Source organism: Phasianus colchicus, chromosome 1, assembly GCF_987193195.1.
Source record: "Phasianus colchicus chromosome 1, bPhaCol1.hap1.1, whole genome shotgun sequence".
Classification (NCBI taxonomy): Eukaryota; Metazoa; Chordata; class Aves; order Galliformes; family Phasianidae; genus Phasianus; species Phasianus colchicus.
The window spans coordinates 8,012,344-8,029,142 of record NC_143436.1 but is presented as its reverse complement, the minus strand read 5'-3'; the positions used below and the strand labels follow the sequence as shown (position 1 = coordinate 8,029,142).

General features: G+C 41.8%; 1 protein-coding gene across 10 annotated transcripts in view; it reads left to right on the top strand.

Annotated features, from left to right (window-relative positions):
• The window catches only part of FRMD4A (FERM domain containing 4A), a 354,026-nt gene that overhangs the window by 275,889 nt on the left and 61,338 nt on the right, over positions 1–16,799 (top strand). For all 10 annotated transcript variants that reach the window (XM_090134966.1, XM_090134960.1, XM_090134970.1 and 7 more), the window contains 4 exons: positions 2,517–2,601; positions 6,027–6,083; positions 8,692–8,714; positions 16,390–16,473. In XM_090134966.1, the coding sequence (XP_089991092.1) occupies positions 2,517–2,601; positions 6,027–6,083; positions 8,692–8,714; positions 16,390–16,473 (249 nt within the window). The remainder of the gene's footprint in view (positions 1–2,516; positions 2,602–6,026; positions 6,084–8,691; positions 8,715–16,389; positions 16,474–16,799) is intronic.

Sequence of the window (16,799 nt, the reverse complement as noted above, 5' to 3'; positions counted from 1 at the left end):
TCCTTAGGTACTGACATGGGCCATTTTAATGTGCAGTTTCCCAAACCATGTTTGGAAAATGTAGTAACAGGAGGAGGTTGGAGAGAGAGTTACAATTAGTGCAAAAAAACATTTCCCTCCTCTTCCTGTTGCTTCAGTGCCGGCTGTAAATTTAAGACAGTCTACTCCAGTTCAGGATTTCTCAGCCTGCCACACAGCAAATCTCATAAGACTTCTCTCTACAAATTTCTTTTTGTTCTTTTTTTTTTTTTTTCTTTTAAGTATCGCCAATTTCTTTGGTGCACATGCTTTATATTTGTCTGGGTGCATGTGTGAGAGCCAGTAGCTCCCCAGCACACCCTCCACTCCAGAGATCACTTGAGAATTGGGTTTCCTTTGTGAAGTATCGTGTGCAGGCTCTGTGCTCTAAGAGACTTGATTTCGTACAGAAAATGTGTGTCTGTGGAAAGCCCTGGGAAAGATCCTTGCAGCCCATTGCAGAAATGCAATATTGCCCTCTAGTGATGAGGAGGATGGTCTCATTCCATCTGCTGATGAAACAAAAAACGTTCCCGATAACCTTCACTGGGTTTGAAAATGGAATAAACATTCCTGCTTTCTTCTGCCCCTCAATTCAAAGATTCTAGAATCATAACCTGGAGAGCACTGGTAGTGCTGATAAGCAGAGGAAGTTCTTTAAGAAGAAGTGTAAAATTGCCATTTTTCTCCCTGAATTCAGCAGATGGAAAGCCAGCTGCACTCAAGAAAGCAGATCTAGCAAGAAGGCGGCTTTTTAATGCAGCATCCTTGTTGCATTTCAGAAGCCAAGTGTATTTTTATTTGCCAAGAACAAAAAAAGGTTTCAAGGACAGGAGGTGAAACGCAGTGAAAACTAGAGGAAAAAAGGTGTTTTTTTTAAATTTCATCCTTAACGATCGTACATTCAGATGTCTTTTTTTTCTTTTTTTTTTTCTTTTTTTTTTTTAATTCTCATTTGAACTTTTCTAGGGGGTGAAGAGGAAAGGTAATAGCAGGAACACTTCAGCAGAGGAGCTCAAAATGTTTCACTCCAATAAGTAGTTGGTCAGGAAATAAACTGTTTTGAAGGGTCTTCAGAAGACACCTAGGAGCACTGCAAAGCTCTGAACTTCACCCATAAGAAGGTCACATTTAAAGCCCCCTGTTCTGCAAATAACTCAACATGGACAATCCTTTTAGTGTTTGTGTGAAGCCCCAGGAGTTTCAGCAGCTCACAGCTCCCTTGCTAGACACTTGAGTCTTGGAGTAAGCAGAATAGATTTCTCTGTAACTGGACCCTGTGTCTCTACCCAGTTTTCTAAGGTATCTCACTGTTTTTTTAAGTTCCTAATGCAGACAGCATTTCCCCAGCACTTTCCCTATCCTAATTGCTTCTGACAACGCACGATAGTACTGGAATTTATGTAAGGAACATTGCTGCCAATGTACTGCAACTTAAAGATCGCCCTGAAATGAAGTGTGCAGATAAATGTATTTCTTACTAAAAATAAAAACTAAATGCAAAACTCACCGTGATCACACACTGAACAGGCTTTCTCTGTTGCTAACGGAATCCTTAAAATACACAACATACTCATGCAAAATGGTCAGTTATTAACTTTGATGATATCTGGCACTTACTTTTATCTTGTCATTTTTACCCCAAGGGTCACAACGCAGATTTGTGACAAGGGCTGAACTTTAGTTGAGATGGTGGCAAAACTCTCAGAAATTTCACTGCCTAAGGATCAAAGTTTCAAAGCAAGCAAGACATGAAACACTGAACAGTTTAATACACGTGATGAACTTTCTATATAACTGCAAATATTTGAGGTAATCAGCTAATGCAGTGGTGGGTTTTTTTGGACACAGAGTTTGGAGCGGGCAGCTTTTTACTGAGTTCTGAGAAGTCATCTCAGCCATTGCTCAAAAAGAAATGCATTACAGCCATCCCCAGCATTGATACCCGTGGTACTGGTAGGTAGTGCAAGGTCCTTAGCTATTGCTGGTTAATTACTCTGCAGCCATAGCTGCTGCCTGATAAACACAAAAATATAGGAAGAAGGAATTTTAAAATTTGTCTTATGCAGAGCTGAAGTCAACAGGAGGGAACCCAGAAGTAGATTTCTGGCAGTGAAAATTTTATGAGATGTACATTGGTGGCACAGAAATAGATTAGGAAAAGGAATGAAGATAAAATGCCAGAACGTGACACAAAATGAAGTTTACAAAATAAACAGATAAGGGACTGTTTAAAGCATAAAGACAACGCAAAGGGCTTTTTAGAAGCAAGATAATCCTCTTGATGATCCAGTTGTTTTGATGGGCTGAGGTGGTGCTGAGTCATCACGTAGAGCACAAGCTCTTTCATCACTCCACCTGCATCATAAACAAAGAAACTTCATTCTCAGTATACTCATCATGATTCCACTAACCACTTTTTTTTCAAGTAATGGATGTATTTTCAAGTTCTACCCCGGTTTTCCCACGCATCTCACCTCTTTTGCTTTTCTTTTCAGGTTCTACATTGAAAGCATCTCCTATCTAAAGGACAACGCCACCATAGAGCTGTTTTTCTTGAATGCCAAGTCCTGCATCTACAAGGTAAGGAGCTCTGGGGGTGGACTGAGACGTGGTTCTGCAGCCCCTGACCCAATCTGCATTGGCTGCAGAACTGAATACCTATAGCATGACTACAGAAGCAAGCTGTACGAGCTTGTAACGAGCAGCAGCCGAGGTCAGCCCTCAGGGCGGCGGAGCGGCGTCCTCAGCGTTTCCCGCCCGAAGAGGGCGGCAGCGGCCGCGCGGGAAGCGAACGGGCGCCATCTTCTGGGGTGGGGGAGTGTGTGTGACAGAGTACGTAAGCGGGGGTGTTCGTGTGATTTGTGTACGTGTGTATGGAAACTGTGAGGCTGTGTGTCTGTATGAGCGTGTGCGAGGGTCGGGGTGTGTGATGGCGTGTGGCTGTATGCGTGTGCGTGATGTTAATTTTGTGGGATTTTGTGAGAGAGGGGTTCGTTCCCTGCACAGCCTCCTGCAGCCTCTCAACAGTGTGTTAGCGACTGCTCTGACAGCAGGTTTATACCAAATCTTGGGCCTCGCTCACATCTCCTAAAATCCACGATTAACTCTGCATGTCCAAAAATGCAGGGTTAGATAGGAGAAGCTGGCAAATGTCCTTTTTTTTTTTTTTTTTTTTTTTCCAGCGTCCAGAGAGAGGGCAGGGCAGAGCTCTGCTCTCTGACAGAGCTGCAATTAGACGTGCTTAGTCAGCCCTCTCCAGCACTGAGCTCAGAGCATCGCATTTTAGTTACAGGGGAAAAGTTCTTTTTTGGAGTGTTGCCAGGAAAAGCTTATGCTGTTGTTCTTTTTTTTTTTTTTTTTCCGGACAAAGCTTAAAAAGGAGGGGAAAAAAGTGCCTACAGATCTAGGTTGATCTATTTTAGTCTGACCTCTCCTAAAACTATTACTTTGCACATTCGAACTGACTGTCAGCTCCATCCATAAATAGCTCTGCTGGATTCCCAGTCACCCCGAGTCCTTCTCCATCTGATTCCAGCCACAGTAAGCCATGTCATGCTATTAAAAAGGATGCTGAATTTGAAAGCTGGATACAAGGTCTCTGTTCAGACACAAAGTGAGCACCCAGCCATCATTTTTGGATGGAAGGATCTCTAGGTGCAAAGAGCGGCATTCAGTGCCTGTCATCCCTGCAACTAGAAGTTCGTGCAAGTTCCCAAACCTTGAAAGTTTCCTTGCACAAAAAAAGTTTTCTCACAAATGACTTCATCCCAGGTTCCCCACAGCCAGGAAAGGCCATGCTATGTATGATTTAGTTCATAACACCATTTGTACCAAGCTGTGTGGTGCAGTCGTGGCACCTGGGGGACAGGATGCCATCCAAAGAGACATACACAGGCTCAAGCAGCAGCCCCAGGAGAAACTCACATGGCCCAACAAATACAAGTGCAAAGTGCTGCGCCTAGGTTGTGGCAACCCTACTAGCAATACAAATACAACAGTTTGTTGTCAGCAACCTCCTTCAGCATGAGGCTGCTGGTCTCGTGGGCTGCCATCTGGCTCTATGTTGGTTACTGCACCACTCCTATGAGACCAGCAATTGACCCCCACACCCCAATTTTTGCACAGCGCCATCCCAGCCAGCCGTTGCCCAGAAAAGTCAAGAGACATTTGTACTACCAGTCAGACAGGGCTTGGTGTTGGGTACTGTCCATCAGTCTGTTTCATTAGTAACACACTCTGGTACAGGTTTTGGCCTGTGCCAACTAGCCCTGTCTCAGGCATTGCTGGAGGCCTGTTCAAGGATGAGCACCTGTTTCTGAAAGGTAGTATAGTTGTGGTAACTGTTTGGGGCTGGGAGAGGGAGAAAGAGTGTTTAGTCATGAGTTTTTCTGTGCTGCATCCCCTTAGGGTCTGAGAATGGCTTCTGGCCCACTCTACCCACTAATGTGGACTTGTCGTGACATCGACATGGGCTTGTAGAGGCTGGCTCATGTGTGCAATGCCCAGTTCACCACAGGGAGAAAGGCAGTCAGGCTCTCTGCATCACCCCTTGCTATGGGACACTCCTGACTGCCCCAGCCTGCAGCTGCATGGATATCTTCCATCAGGCACTTCCCTTGGCACAAGTACCTCGTTAGTGCAGGTGCCTGTGTGAGTCACAGTTTAGCTGAACTGAGGGAGGTGTATTTATTGCCCTTAGCAGAGCTGGTCTTCACTCCCCAGGGAGTTGTTATGAAGGAGGTGAGGGAAATGCTTATTTTAAAAAGCTGGCACTGGTGAAAGTCAAGGGCACCTGGATCTTAATCTCTGTTTTGTTCCCTTTGTTTTTGATTTTGCCAGAGACGAGCCAAAGCAATTGTGGCTTGTAAATGAGGTGTGGCCCTGATTTGGCTGGAGTATGGATCACAGCAGCAATCTATATTTAGATATCTCATTTCTTGCCAGATTAAATAAAATATTATAAACAGCAGTTTAAATAAATATAACAGAAGAGCCACAGGAGTCAGCTAAGCACATATGTGTATGTGGCCACGTGGGAGATCTAGTTGCATAACTGAGGCCTAAACTGTATCAGCAAAAGCCCACTGCCTTCCCAAACGCCAAAATTGGTTGGGACTCAAGCATGCTTGGCCATAAGGCTTCTGCCTCCCTTCCCAAGCATTCCTGATGCTGTGTCTGCGTCCCACACGTTCAGTGTGGAGCGGTGCACACACCCCATAGCCTGTGACCACTATTTCAGATGCAGCAGAAGAACGCTGAGAGGATTGGATGCAACCAGCAGTGCCCTTGTAACTGCAGCATCCAAGCAAGATGCTCACAGTTTCACCCAACCCTCACAAATTACTTTTGTCAGGGTCCAGATTCTATAGATAAGAGCAGTGAAAATCTACCGAAAGATTTGCTTTCACAGTTTATTCTTAAAGTATTCCCACCCCCATGCTCAGGGACACGAAGGGGCTGAAACCAGAGCTCCCATCCTGTTAGAGGCAATATGGCTCTTTTTCCTGTGAGTTTACCCTGGACAAGGGCCAGAGGGATTCTGCAAGGGCTTTGATACCACTTCAGTGAAGACAAATTTTCTCATTTCCATGCTTCTGTGAGCCAAGGACAAAACTGTGTTCTCCTGAAGCATGGATAGAACTGGGGAGAGAAAAATCTTTATTTCCCAGACTATCTTTTACTAAATCATGCTTGAAAGTAAAGATGACCCTGATCCTCCCCATTCCATCTGCCTTCTCCTCCTTCCTCCCAAGGAACCCCTTATGCCACACTGAGTTATGCTTCATTTGCCAGGTCTTCATGCTGAATATTTGGCTTTCTCCACATCAGAGTGAGCAGGTTCAGACTCACTTTGGTTTCCAGGAGCACAGGGATTGCTTTGAAGCCTGGCCAGGCCAGAAAACTGGCACCACATGCTTCACTCTGCAGTAGACAGGAGGAGATGCATTTTCTTCTTGCAGGATCTCAAAGTTACTGAATTCTTTTTGTTTTTTTCACCATTCTAGGAACTCATTGAGGTTGACAGTGAAGTGGTGTTTGAACTAGCTGCATATATCTTGCAGGTAAGCACCAGCCTCTTCTTGCTTCATGCACCTTTGTATTGAATCTTTTGACTGGCTAAATCAAAAAGGGCTGTACAGAAGTGCAGGGATTCCCTAAATTACAAGACTCTGAGAGTCCCTGTGGACCAAAGGAAAGAGTCTTCATTTGTGCCTGAGGTACACATAATCTTCAGCTTCTTTTCAGGTTTGCACTGAAAATGATCTCTAACTTTTCAGCAGATAAGTTGTCTTTACACAGCTTTCATCATTTATACCAAAGCAAAAAGTGCAGAAGGCTCTTACACCAGAGCTCTCCACATGTGAAGCAGGAGCCACTGCACAACATTTTGCTTACATAAATGTATATCATATTAGCTCTAACACAGATATCCAAAGCCTTGGAGTATGATGTAAAGCCAGAAAGAATTCTAAGCTATAAATGAGATTTCCTGGATGAACTATGTATCCAGTGAGTTCCTCTCCGATGACTTCAGTTGCATTTGTTTTACCAGTGTTGCTTGCCCTTCTGATGATCTCCATAACCTTCTATATATGCAACTGTCTGTATTTTCCAATGTGGGCAGAAGGGCATAAAGCCTTTCCAAAACCACTTCTTAGAAATAAAAATTGTCTTGGCATTTCCCTCATCAGCAAGAGGGAAAGGGTCAGAGTTCGAATTACCAGCAGGGTTTGGTATATGTCTTGTTCCCAAAGAGGAACCTTTTCAGGGCAGCAGAGGCGGCTGGTTTGAAAGATTGCTCTTTATGAGCATAACTATGGGACCAGATCAGAGATAGCTGTCAAATGATTCTTGTTCCCCTTTCTTACAGTGTAGATTCTGTTTTATTTTCCCATCAAGCATGAAGCTGTGAGGATCCATGTGAGCAGACAAGGCATCTCATCAGACTGCACAAATAAATAACAACACATTGCGCTTTTACAGCACTTTTCATGTTAAGGAAGCAATTAATGTGTAGGGATTTGAATCTTCATTAAGAACATTTTGTGTAACAAAAATGGAGAGAGAGTCAGGATGGGGGACTCAATTAAAAGCACATTAAAGAAATTGCTTATTGGTTGTTGGGGGAATACACATCAAACAAGAGGGTTATTGTGTGAAGTAGCAGTAGGGTTATGAATCTATTGTCTGCTCATCCTAATGAATAACTTCAGCACTTTGTAACTGTACACCCATATCGAGATCTACCACTGTAACCCTCAGTGCTGTGATTGTTTCTCATCACAAACACAGGATATTGCGTGTATTCCTGTAGTAGTTCGATGTGTAACTTCATGAAAACAGTCAAAACAAGCCACACCTCTGCTGTCTGTAACCAGAAATTACTACAGTCCATGTTTGTGACAGGATCCGTGCAAAACAAGAGGGATCACACAGCATTGTTTTATTCCTTGTTGCAGCGTAGAGGTCAAAGAACTGAAGTATGGAGAATCAACCCTACAAAACTGTTTTCTGAATTCAGTACACTCATCCTTCTTCAGGCCAGGGCTTACCCTTTGGGGTTTTGTTTTGTGTTGTACTATAATCATGATATGTTCAAGGATTCCTTTCCCTGAACCACAGGAGAGCTTGTCTGCCCTTCACTTTGCTCAAGGGGTGATGGGAAGATACTAAAGGACTGTCAGAACTCAAATGATTTAGTCTGCAGCCTTATTTCAAATTGTTGTGTTACCAGAACAAATTAAAGTACTACCAAAGCTCTGTACTTTACCCCAGCCTCAGAAGTGAAGCACCTCTGAACATGGACTGACAGGTTTTGACTGTGGATGGGTGAGTGGAGAGACAAGGACCTGAATACAAAATCTGGAAACTGCCTCATTGCAGAAATTACTGACCAGTTACAAATTACATTATTGCACTCTACTTTGTGTGTAGCTGTCAGCAAATAAGGTACTTAGCATACATAGAATGAAATGTATATTGCCTGGGGATAATGCAAAATGCAAATTGCATCTACTGAAGATGGAACTCAATAGATTTTGAGGGTATGACAGATATCCAGTAAGACTCAGATACTAATCTAAGTACTGCACTAGAATATTACCCAATCCTTTAACATCAGTCCATGACACTAATAAATAGAAATAACTGGATATTTAAGTAAGGGAGCTAAATACTCCCAGAAATACCCAGCAAGGTGCTAGTGAGTTCTGAGTCTTACATCCCCTTGGAAGCTGCAGGTGAGATAGTTTTCTGAAAATCTACTTAATGGGAAATACCTGACTATTGTAAAAACAGTCCTGATGTTCTCAGAGGCTGCAAAGTCACTGAGGCTTCAGAGGTTTTCTATTAACATAGCATCCGTGTCGACCAAAATAATAACTGAGTACCATTATTTCCTGTAGCTTCCTGGGAATCTACTAGCAGAATGATGAATCACTTGGCCACTGTTATTAGGCAAACCTTTTGTTTGTTAATCTGCCTGGCTCACTGCAGCTGGTGTGGTGCTTGGCTTTAGGGACTGGTTCAAGAAAATACATGGGGAATCAGTTACAACAGGAAATTGCTGCTAAATGAATTTTGCAAATGGAAAATCTTTAACAGCAGTTTTATGGATTTTTGTGTGTGCGTTTTTTAATGATATATTTATGCTTATCCCTTATTTTGCAGGAGGCAAAGGGAGATTTTTCAAGGTAGGTAACATTAGAAGTTTTTGTCATTGTGTGTTTTGAGAGCGAATCAGGTGAAATCACCGTGTGAGTGATGTGACTCAGCTGTAGCTGTGTAGCAGCTGGATTGCAAGGAGAGACACCATGTTTCTTTACAAACCACAGCCTTTGACCAGACCATGCCCTCGCAAACAGCATTATTTGTTATGTTGTTGTTGACAAATCCCTTTATATATCCACAAAGTTCAGGAAATAGACTAGTCTTTGGAAGGAAACTACTCAGGAAATGACTCTACAATCACTTTTATATCACAGGCCTAGCCTGAGGCAGCATTAAAATTCCATCACTGATCAATATTTCAGCTTGAATTTGGAGTGAGTTCTCAAAATCAGAATTTAAATGACTGGTTTTGTTGAACTCCTGCTATCCCTTGAGCCAAATCTTTAGAAGTGCTCTAAGAAATTCAAAGAGGTGACTCTATCTATCAGTAGCAACTGAAGGTCAGGTGGCTGTTTGATGCCGCATGTGAGAAGCATGAAAGTTCTTCATCTAAAGCCTAGGAGAACTTCCTGCTAAATAATTTACACACTCCATATATATATTTTTTGCTGACCTGAACCTTAGTTCATCTGGGGAACCACAGTATCCACAGAAGGTAATTTCAGAGAAGAAAACAAGGTGTGAATGGGCGATGAGGTTGAATTGCTGGAGAAGCTTCTTAGCATTATGAACACTAATGGTACTACACACACACACACACACACACACACACACACAAGACCGTGAAAAAACATGGCGACCGGATATACGTCAGGTCCCATCTTGTGGTAAATTGAGACTTCCAGCCCACCAAATTGCAGATAAAGTAACAAAAAGGCATTGCAAATAATTGCCTGCTCATCACAGAATCTGAGATTGACATAATGTACCCTTGCTAAAAGGAAGTTCAAGTTCTGCCTTTTCTCAAAACACAGAAGCACAAACCCAATTTTGCTTCATCTTTCAGTTTCACTCAGTTTGAACTAACTCAGTTATCAGTGGTGTTTAGGGGACACTGGAGTTCCTGTGGCTCTTCTATTTTTCAGTCTGGTTTTCCATGCACTGTCTTGTGCTCAGCCTAGAAGATCTGGACCAAACAGAATTTTCCCACTCTGATCTGTGCTAAACCACATCTTCCATTGGTTTTGCTATGAGGACCAATATTTAAAGTTTCTCAGAATATCTAGACATGACGAATCAAGCTAATGTTCAGACTATGAACCTTAGAACAGAGAGGAATCAGTTAGATGGCTCAGTGTAATAGGACTGAGAGCATTTTCTCATCAAGTATTTCTTTCCAGACCTGAAGTGGAAATAGCAAATGGAAAACATCCATCTTTGCTGTCTTTTGTAAGAGGAATAGTTGAGATTAACTGCATTTCTCTAGGCCTTGATACAGAAAATGTCACAAAACGTGATTTCTCCATGCTGGTGTAACAGTCATCACTATTAAAATAGCTTTTATTCCTTTTCACCTCAAACCTCTCAAAGGTTTTAAGTGGAAGAGGGAATCCTTATGGCCAAGTCAAGCAGAGAAGTGGTGTCATAGTAACAGCTTGCTGACAGTCCCAGGGATCTTAACTTTTAAATGGACTTTGGAGACAAAGCAGTCTGCTGTATTAATGGAATTTAAAGGCTGTTCTTGAAGAAATGTTGAAAAATCCTATCCTGACACTTTATATTCTAGGATAAGACTTAACATCTCCAGGGATAACTGTCCAGTGTCTCCCTCATAACGTGCACTGACAGGGGTTTATGTGCTGGGTGAGATCCAGGTGCTACTGAAGTCAACGTGAGGTCATTGTGGTCAAGACTTTGCCCACTGAGAGTTGTGGTTATTTGTATCAGTGCAAAATCTGAGAGGCAAACCTAGCCAGGAGCCAGCAAAGGGAACTGCAGATGAAAATATACATACTGACTGAATGGCTGAAGTTGGCTTTAGTGTGTGAAGTTTGTTGCTGAAATGTTGCTTGTAATACAACTGGATGTTCTTTCAAACAGAGAAGCTTTGCAATTGTGAATATCTTGAGATTTAAAGATAGTATTTTGTTCATGGCAGCATATGTTGCATGCAAGCTGAACTCTTGAACTCTTGCTTTGTTTTCAAAGTATGCAGACTGAAGATTTCCACACTTGGGTTGTCTGCTGCCACCATCAGATTTACAGCCTGTGTGACTGCAAGTTTCTCTTTGGCCCTAATCCATAAGAGCACATAAGCACCGACTCATTTGTGATGATGGGAGAACAGTTGTTCCCAGGGAAGCCTTCCTACGAGTTGCTGCTCATCACCTTGGGTACTGGGATAGCCAAGGCCAAGTTGTCACAGTTTGAACTTTGGGCTGGCACCTGTTCATAGTGACCTGAGTCACCAAATCCCACTGCACCCAGGTGGTGGATCACAAAGGGCTAGTTCAAGGTTCCAGAATGAAGTTGCAAGTCTTCTTCATTAGGGTTTCATTAGAGCTCAAAAAAAAACAGAATTGATCTTAGAAATTCTAGCAGTTAAGTTTTCTAGTTCTGTGAACTGCCGCATCTACATTGACAGCAGCTTCCACTGCTGCTTTAGAGAAGCTCATCCCATGCCTCAAAACTGTAACTGTGCTCATAGTACTCTTCCTTCTTATACCCAAAGGGCTTTACGTACTGTTTCAATGACATGTTGTTCATTCTTTGGTAGGACATCATCACGTGTTAGTCTCTCAGCACTGATTTTTGCCACCTAAGATTACTGCCTAGTCTGGGCATCTTAATTACTGCCCAAGTGTTTGCTAAGTCTGGAGAGCACATAGTCTCTGTCTTGAGCTGGTTCTGTCTTGAGCTTGTCTTACCTATCTTGAGCTAAGATGTCACAATAGCCCTAAAGATCCATTTGGCCTCTAACTCCTTTAGCTAAGTTTTTTTTTTTTCCTTCCCATTTAATATGTTTTTTATAATATTTTTCATTTCAAAGACAAATCTGTCAGAAACCCTGAGCTCCTGAACCTTTCTAGGTGAATCTAGAAAAGCATTTCTCAGTGTTTGCTTTAAGTGGCCTGATCAAACTCAATGTTTTGCAAGCAGATTTTTACAAAGGGAACATCTCTGGGTTGGTGCAGATTTAGGCAGAACACAAACTGAGATTTTAAAACAGAATGTAATTCTCCTTAAAATGTCCCTAGTGCTCTGCACTAACAGATAAAGCTTTTCACATTGTTGCAGACTACTGAAATGCTTCATTTGACAAAAGAATGAAAAAGGTTTAGATTTAACTTAGTATATACTATTGAATTTTGGGCAATTAGGTATCCCTGTTCAATGGATTCTCAGTTAAACAGGATACTTCAGATTCGATCTGTTCTTTTTGGTATTAGTTACCAAAAAATTGGCACAGAATCACCTGTTCTGTAAAGCTACTAAATTAGTATACCACAAACAGATGTAAAGGTTATTAGCTCAAGCTAAAATTATTTCTAGACGGGAACAAAGTCACACTTGGTTGGCAGAGAATAGGCAGTTTCAAGTTTCATTTCTTTTGATGAATGTAAATCCTACAGGTGTGACCCTCTTTAGGCCCTCAGAGATGAAGGAATTATGGTGCTTTGGTTTATTTGGCTGTGGGCCATAGCATATTGTTGTTGAAATTTTCCCCTCTAATTAATCCTACCAGATTTTAAATCCTATCTGATATAAACCAAAATAATTAGGTAACTCACACCAACTTTGGTTTTAAAAATTCTGAATCCAGCTTCTCATTCCTAAACAGTCCCTATGTCAAGGTAGCTAGAAATAACATATACCAGTCACACCTTAGACTGGGGAGGGGAAATACTGAATTAAAGAAAATCCTGAAATGCTGCAGCTAGTTCTTCAGGCCAACCCTCCTAGATTGCAGGTTAAACACTATGAGAAATTTCAAGTCAACTCCAAGTATCTCCCAGCAAAATATGAAATAACAAGGAAGGAAAGCAAACAGTCAGTTTACTGTTAAGTAGAATTTCATAATAATGTCAACATCTGGGCGGATGGTAACCTAACATAGTTTCAGGCTTACTTTTCTTTCCAAGTAACCAAGTGGCATTTAAACAGCTGAAATTTATTAAGTGGTTACAAAACCCATTCTGCACTCTTCCATCTTGCAACCACATGGAGGAGATCCTACACACTATATCTCAAATGGTGCTGCTTATTCTGAGAATTTCAGACTCTGCATTTCCTTTTTCATTCAACTGAATCAAGTGCTATGCTGAGAAGAGTTGAGAGCTTTCACCTGCAGTTTTGTTTTGTTACTGATCATTGTTATTACACATGCTGGAAAATGTATGGATTTCCTGAGACATAACTGCACGTGTAATACTGCTTAAAATTATTGCAGCCAGTTTGCAAAAAAAACCACCTGTTTTTCACAAAATGCTTATGAATTGGCTAGGTAAGCCTTTATGTTTATGTGTGGAAAAAGTTAGAGATGCAGACAGCAGTTTTTTGGGCCAAGGAACTCAGGTGTTCCTGTTTTCTAGGTCCATTCCCCAGCCAGTCAACTCTATTTCTGGATATCTAAATAGCAGCCAGGATCCTGTGGAGATGGCTTTTCCAGTTCATTTTTCATCTTGTCATTCAGTCTCCTAAATAATATAATTTCCACGATAGGGCAGGATTGAAGTGGTCTGGAGGACATGGAGGAAGTTTCTTTGGAGCCTTTTACTGTGTATATTAATGAATGTGAATTAAAAGCACCCTTCTATATATACCAACCCTGGAGGTACACGAGACACTTTAAGACTATGAGACAAATGCAGCACCAGTGACAGGATTAAACACTTCCTAAATACAGTAATAAAATAAACACACTGAAATATTTCACTAGAAAGATTTGGAAACACAGTAAGTAAGAAATCATTTGTGATCCTGCTGGAAACATTTCAAAAATTAAGGAGCTTGGTGTTTTAATGGAGGAAAGTGACCTCATGGCCACCAGTTCAAATGCAATGTGAGCCATTCTTTTTTCCTGTCTGCTTGATCTGACATCCTTTTGGGAGTCTAAATTCAATTGCCTTGAGACTCTTGCCAGAAGGCTCAGTGAATATACGGACTAGGGAAATGAAATGTCTTTTTGTTCTGAAGTTATGACCTGAAGTACATTTGTACCTTTGAAGTTGTGCAGCACTACCTTTATGATATTGTCTAGGTACTGAGCAGAAATACAGATGCCATCCAACAACATTACAAGAAATGTATTTTCCTCGGATTTTTAGAAGACTGTTTTCAATCATAGTACAGGCTTTGTTCCTCACTGGCAGGAAAGAGGGAGCTGATTGGTATTAGCCCTCTCTTTCATGGGAGCTGTTACTGGCTTAGGGTTTTTCCCAGACTCTCAATGATAGTTAGTCACTGCTAATCTCATCCTACTTGACAGTTGTCTGAGTTCAGAAAGCCCCTGTTTGGAAATCACTCTCTATCTTCCCAGAAAAGTTTTGGAAGTTTCTCAACTTCCTTCTGTAAAAAATCTTCACTTGAGGGTAGGAACTGCCTCTTGTGCTTCAGTTGTTCTGGTAATTTTTTATAATCCTTTTTTTTTTTTTTTTCTTTTTGATGGTAGGGCTTTTTTTTTTTCCATTTCTTTCATAATGTCAAAGAACTCATTAGGAGCTGAGTATGCACATGCTGTGGAGGAGATATCTCTGGGCAGATCCCGTAAACTCTATAAACAGCAGCAGCTTGTTTTCTGAGCTGTCAAACACAGCACAGTGGCCAGATCAGCAGATAACACAGAGCAGTGCAGCTTCTTGTTCAGACTTGTGCAGATATTTACCTGCACATGGTAAATGAAAGAAACATCTGAATAGTTTTCAATCATTTGCACTTGCAAAGGAAGATCTGATGTTCAAATGACTATGAAATTTAGGCAAGAGTGGGTCTTCAAACAGTTTGCCAAGCCATTTGACTTGGCATATGAGATGTTACTGAGTTGTTTACTATGTGCTTAGTATGGCAGTAGTTGCCTCAGTCATTTCTTGCAAGTGCTGTTCTACACATATTCCTTCTGCAAAATTTGAACTTAATTGACACTTTGGCATTTCTGGCATAGATTGACTAGAAGTCATGGTCCTGTTTTAATTCTACTTCTTAAATGATTGTCAGGGAACTGCCATGATAATAGATACTTGTAGATATACCAAAATGTCTGCTCAAAGGTTTATGTTAATAGTTTATCCAATGGCTCAACCCTGCAATTAACCTGCAAATTCCAATTAAGACAAACCCATTTAGGTCCCAGGTAGAGCCTTCTGCTGGGATGCACAAACAGACAAATGCTGTGGGAAAACGTTTATAACTGAAGCAGTACAACATCACTGTGAGCTGCCCTACAGGATGTTGTAGAGACCAGAACAAAGTTCAGGGTGACATCCTAGGGCTCTTTGGGCCTCAGATGGTCAGGTGGTCCTGTCAGGACAGCTGGTCTACAGCTGGGGATGCCAAGACTACCTGTCTGCCTGCTTAATGGCTCTGCTGCTCTACAGGGGAAGCAAATGGGCTGGGAAATTTAGAGCTCTGGGAGAGGTGTCTGCAGCTCCAGGATATAATCATAGAATCACAAGGTTGGAAACGACCTTCAAGATCATCTAGTCCAACCGTCCTCCCACTAGCATTGCTACCACAAGCTACTAAACCAGATCTCATAGCTCCTCATCCAGGTGCCTCTTGAACATTGCCAAGGACAGCAACTCCACCACCTCCCTGGGCAGGCCATTCCAACACTTTTTTGCAGGATAAAGAGCTGGGTGCAGGAAGGCAGGAAAAAAATGCTATTAAAAAGTAAGCCGATTTTGGCACTTCCTCAGTGTCCTGTCTGACTCTCTTAGCAGTGTATTTCTAAGATACTAAAAGCAGCAGCAGCACTGCTTTCCCTCCCAGGCCTTTGAGAGATTTCTTTTTGTGTGCTCACAATTCCTTGTGCATTTGGAAGCTGAAGAGAAGGCATTTTGGGCTGCTAGAAGAAAAAAACATGGTTTAATTTCATCTATGAGAACTAGTCTGCCATTTCATGAGTGTTTCCTGCTCATTGGTGTGCAGCTTTGTTGCTCCAGTTGGCCGGAGTTGTAGCTGGAGACTGCAGGGAGGAGAATGCTAGCAAAGTAATTGGCCCTGGTCCTATCGAGGGTTTTGTGTATCAGGATGTAAATTCAGGCTGCAGTCTTATCAGTGAAGATGTGCAAAGGCCAGTTCCCCTGTGCAAGAGGCTAAGAGAAACCTATGATGCTAAGAAAGCAAATAATTACTTTTTGCAGCAGGTTGTAGGCATTAAATAAAAACGTTTTATTGCAAATGAAAGCATCTCTTCTTTTTTTTCTTTTTTTTTTTTTTCTTTTTCCCCTTGCTCTGTTTATGAATGTGTTCTTGGGACATTGCTCAGTGCAATGTGGCATGGTAACTTGTGTGCCCAGAGTAGGTAGGAAATGCTTCAACATAATCATCTGAGAGAGCTTTGCTCCAATTTTGTTAATAGAGGGAAAAGTTAACCACGCTGCCATAAAATAAATAAAGAGAATGGGAAAGGAAACCCCACTGCTGTTTGTTAAGGAGGAACAGATGTAGAGCTGTAGCAGCCTGCCAGCTAGGTCAGGTCATATCAAATACTGTGGTTGTTTTCTTGTAGCCTGATCTTCCTTTTGAATTCTCTTTCAGCAATGAAGTTGTAAGGAATGAATTAAAGAAGCTGCCAGCCCTTCCAACACCAGCACTGAAGGAGCATCCTTCCCTTGCTTACTGGTAATGTTTCATTCTGTGAGTAGCTTTGTAGTGTTTCATCCAGGGCCTGTCTGTGGCAGACAGCGATCTGGAGTAATACTGGGACGCAGGTATTCCTGTCTCCTAACTCTGGATCCAACACCAACTGATTGCATGATGCAACACAAGTAAAGTAAAGCTATCACACTGCAAATCAGTTGCCCCGTGTGCCAAATGACTCCATTAATGTCTGGCAAGAAGATTCACTGTAAACCTCCAAGTGTACCAATGAAATCAAGAGACCAACCTAATATGCCATTCCCTTTTCCAGCACTTTAAATCTGTGAGAAGCAAGAGTTTTCCCAGTT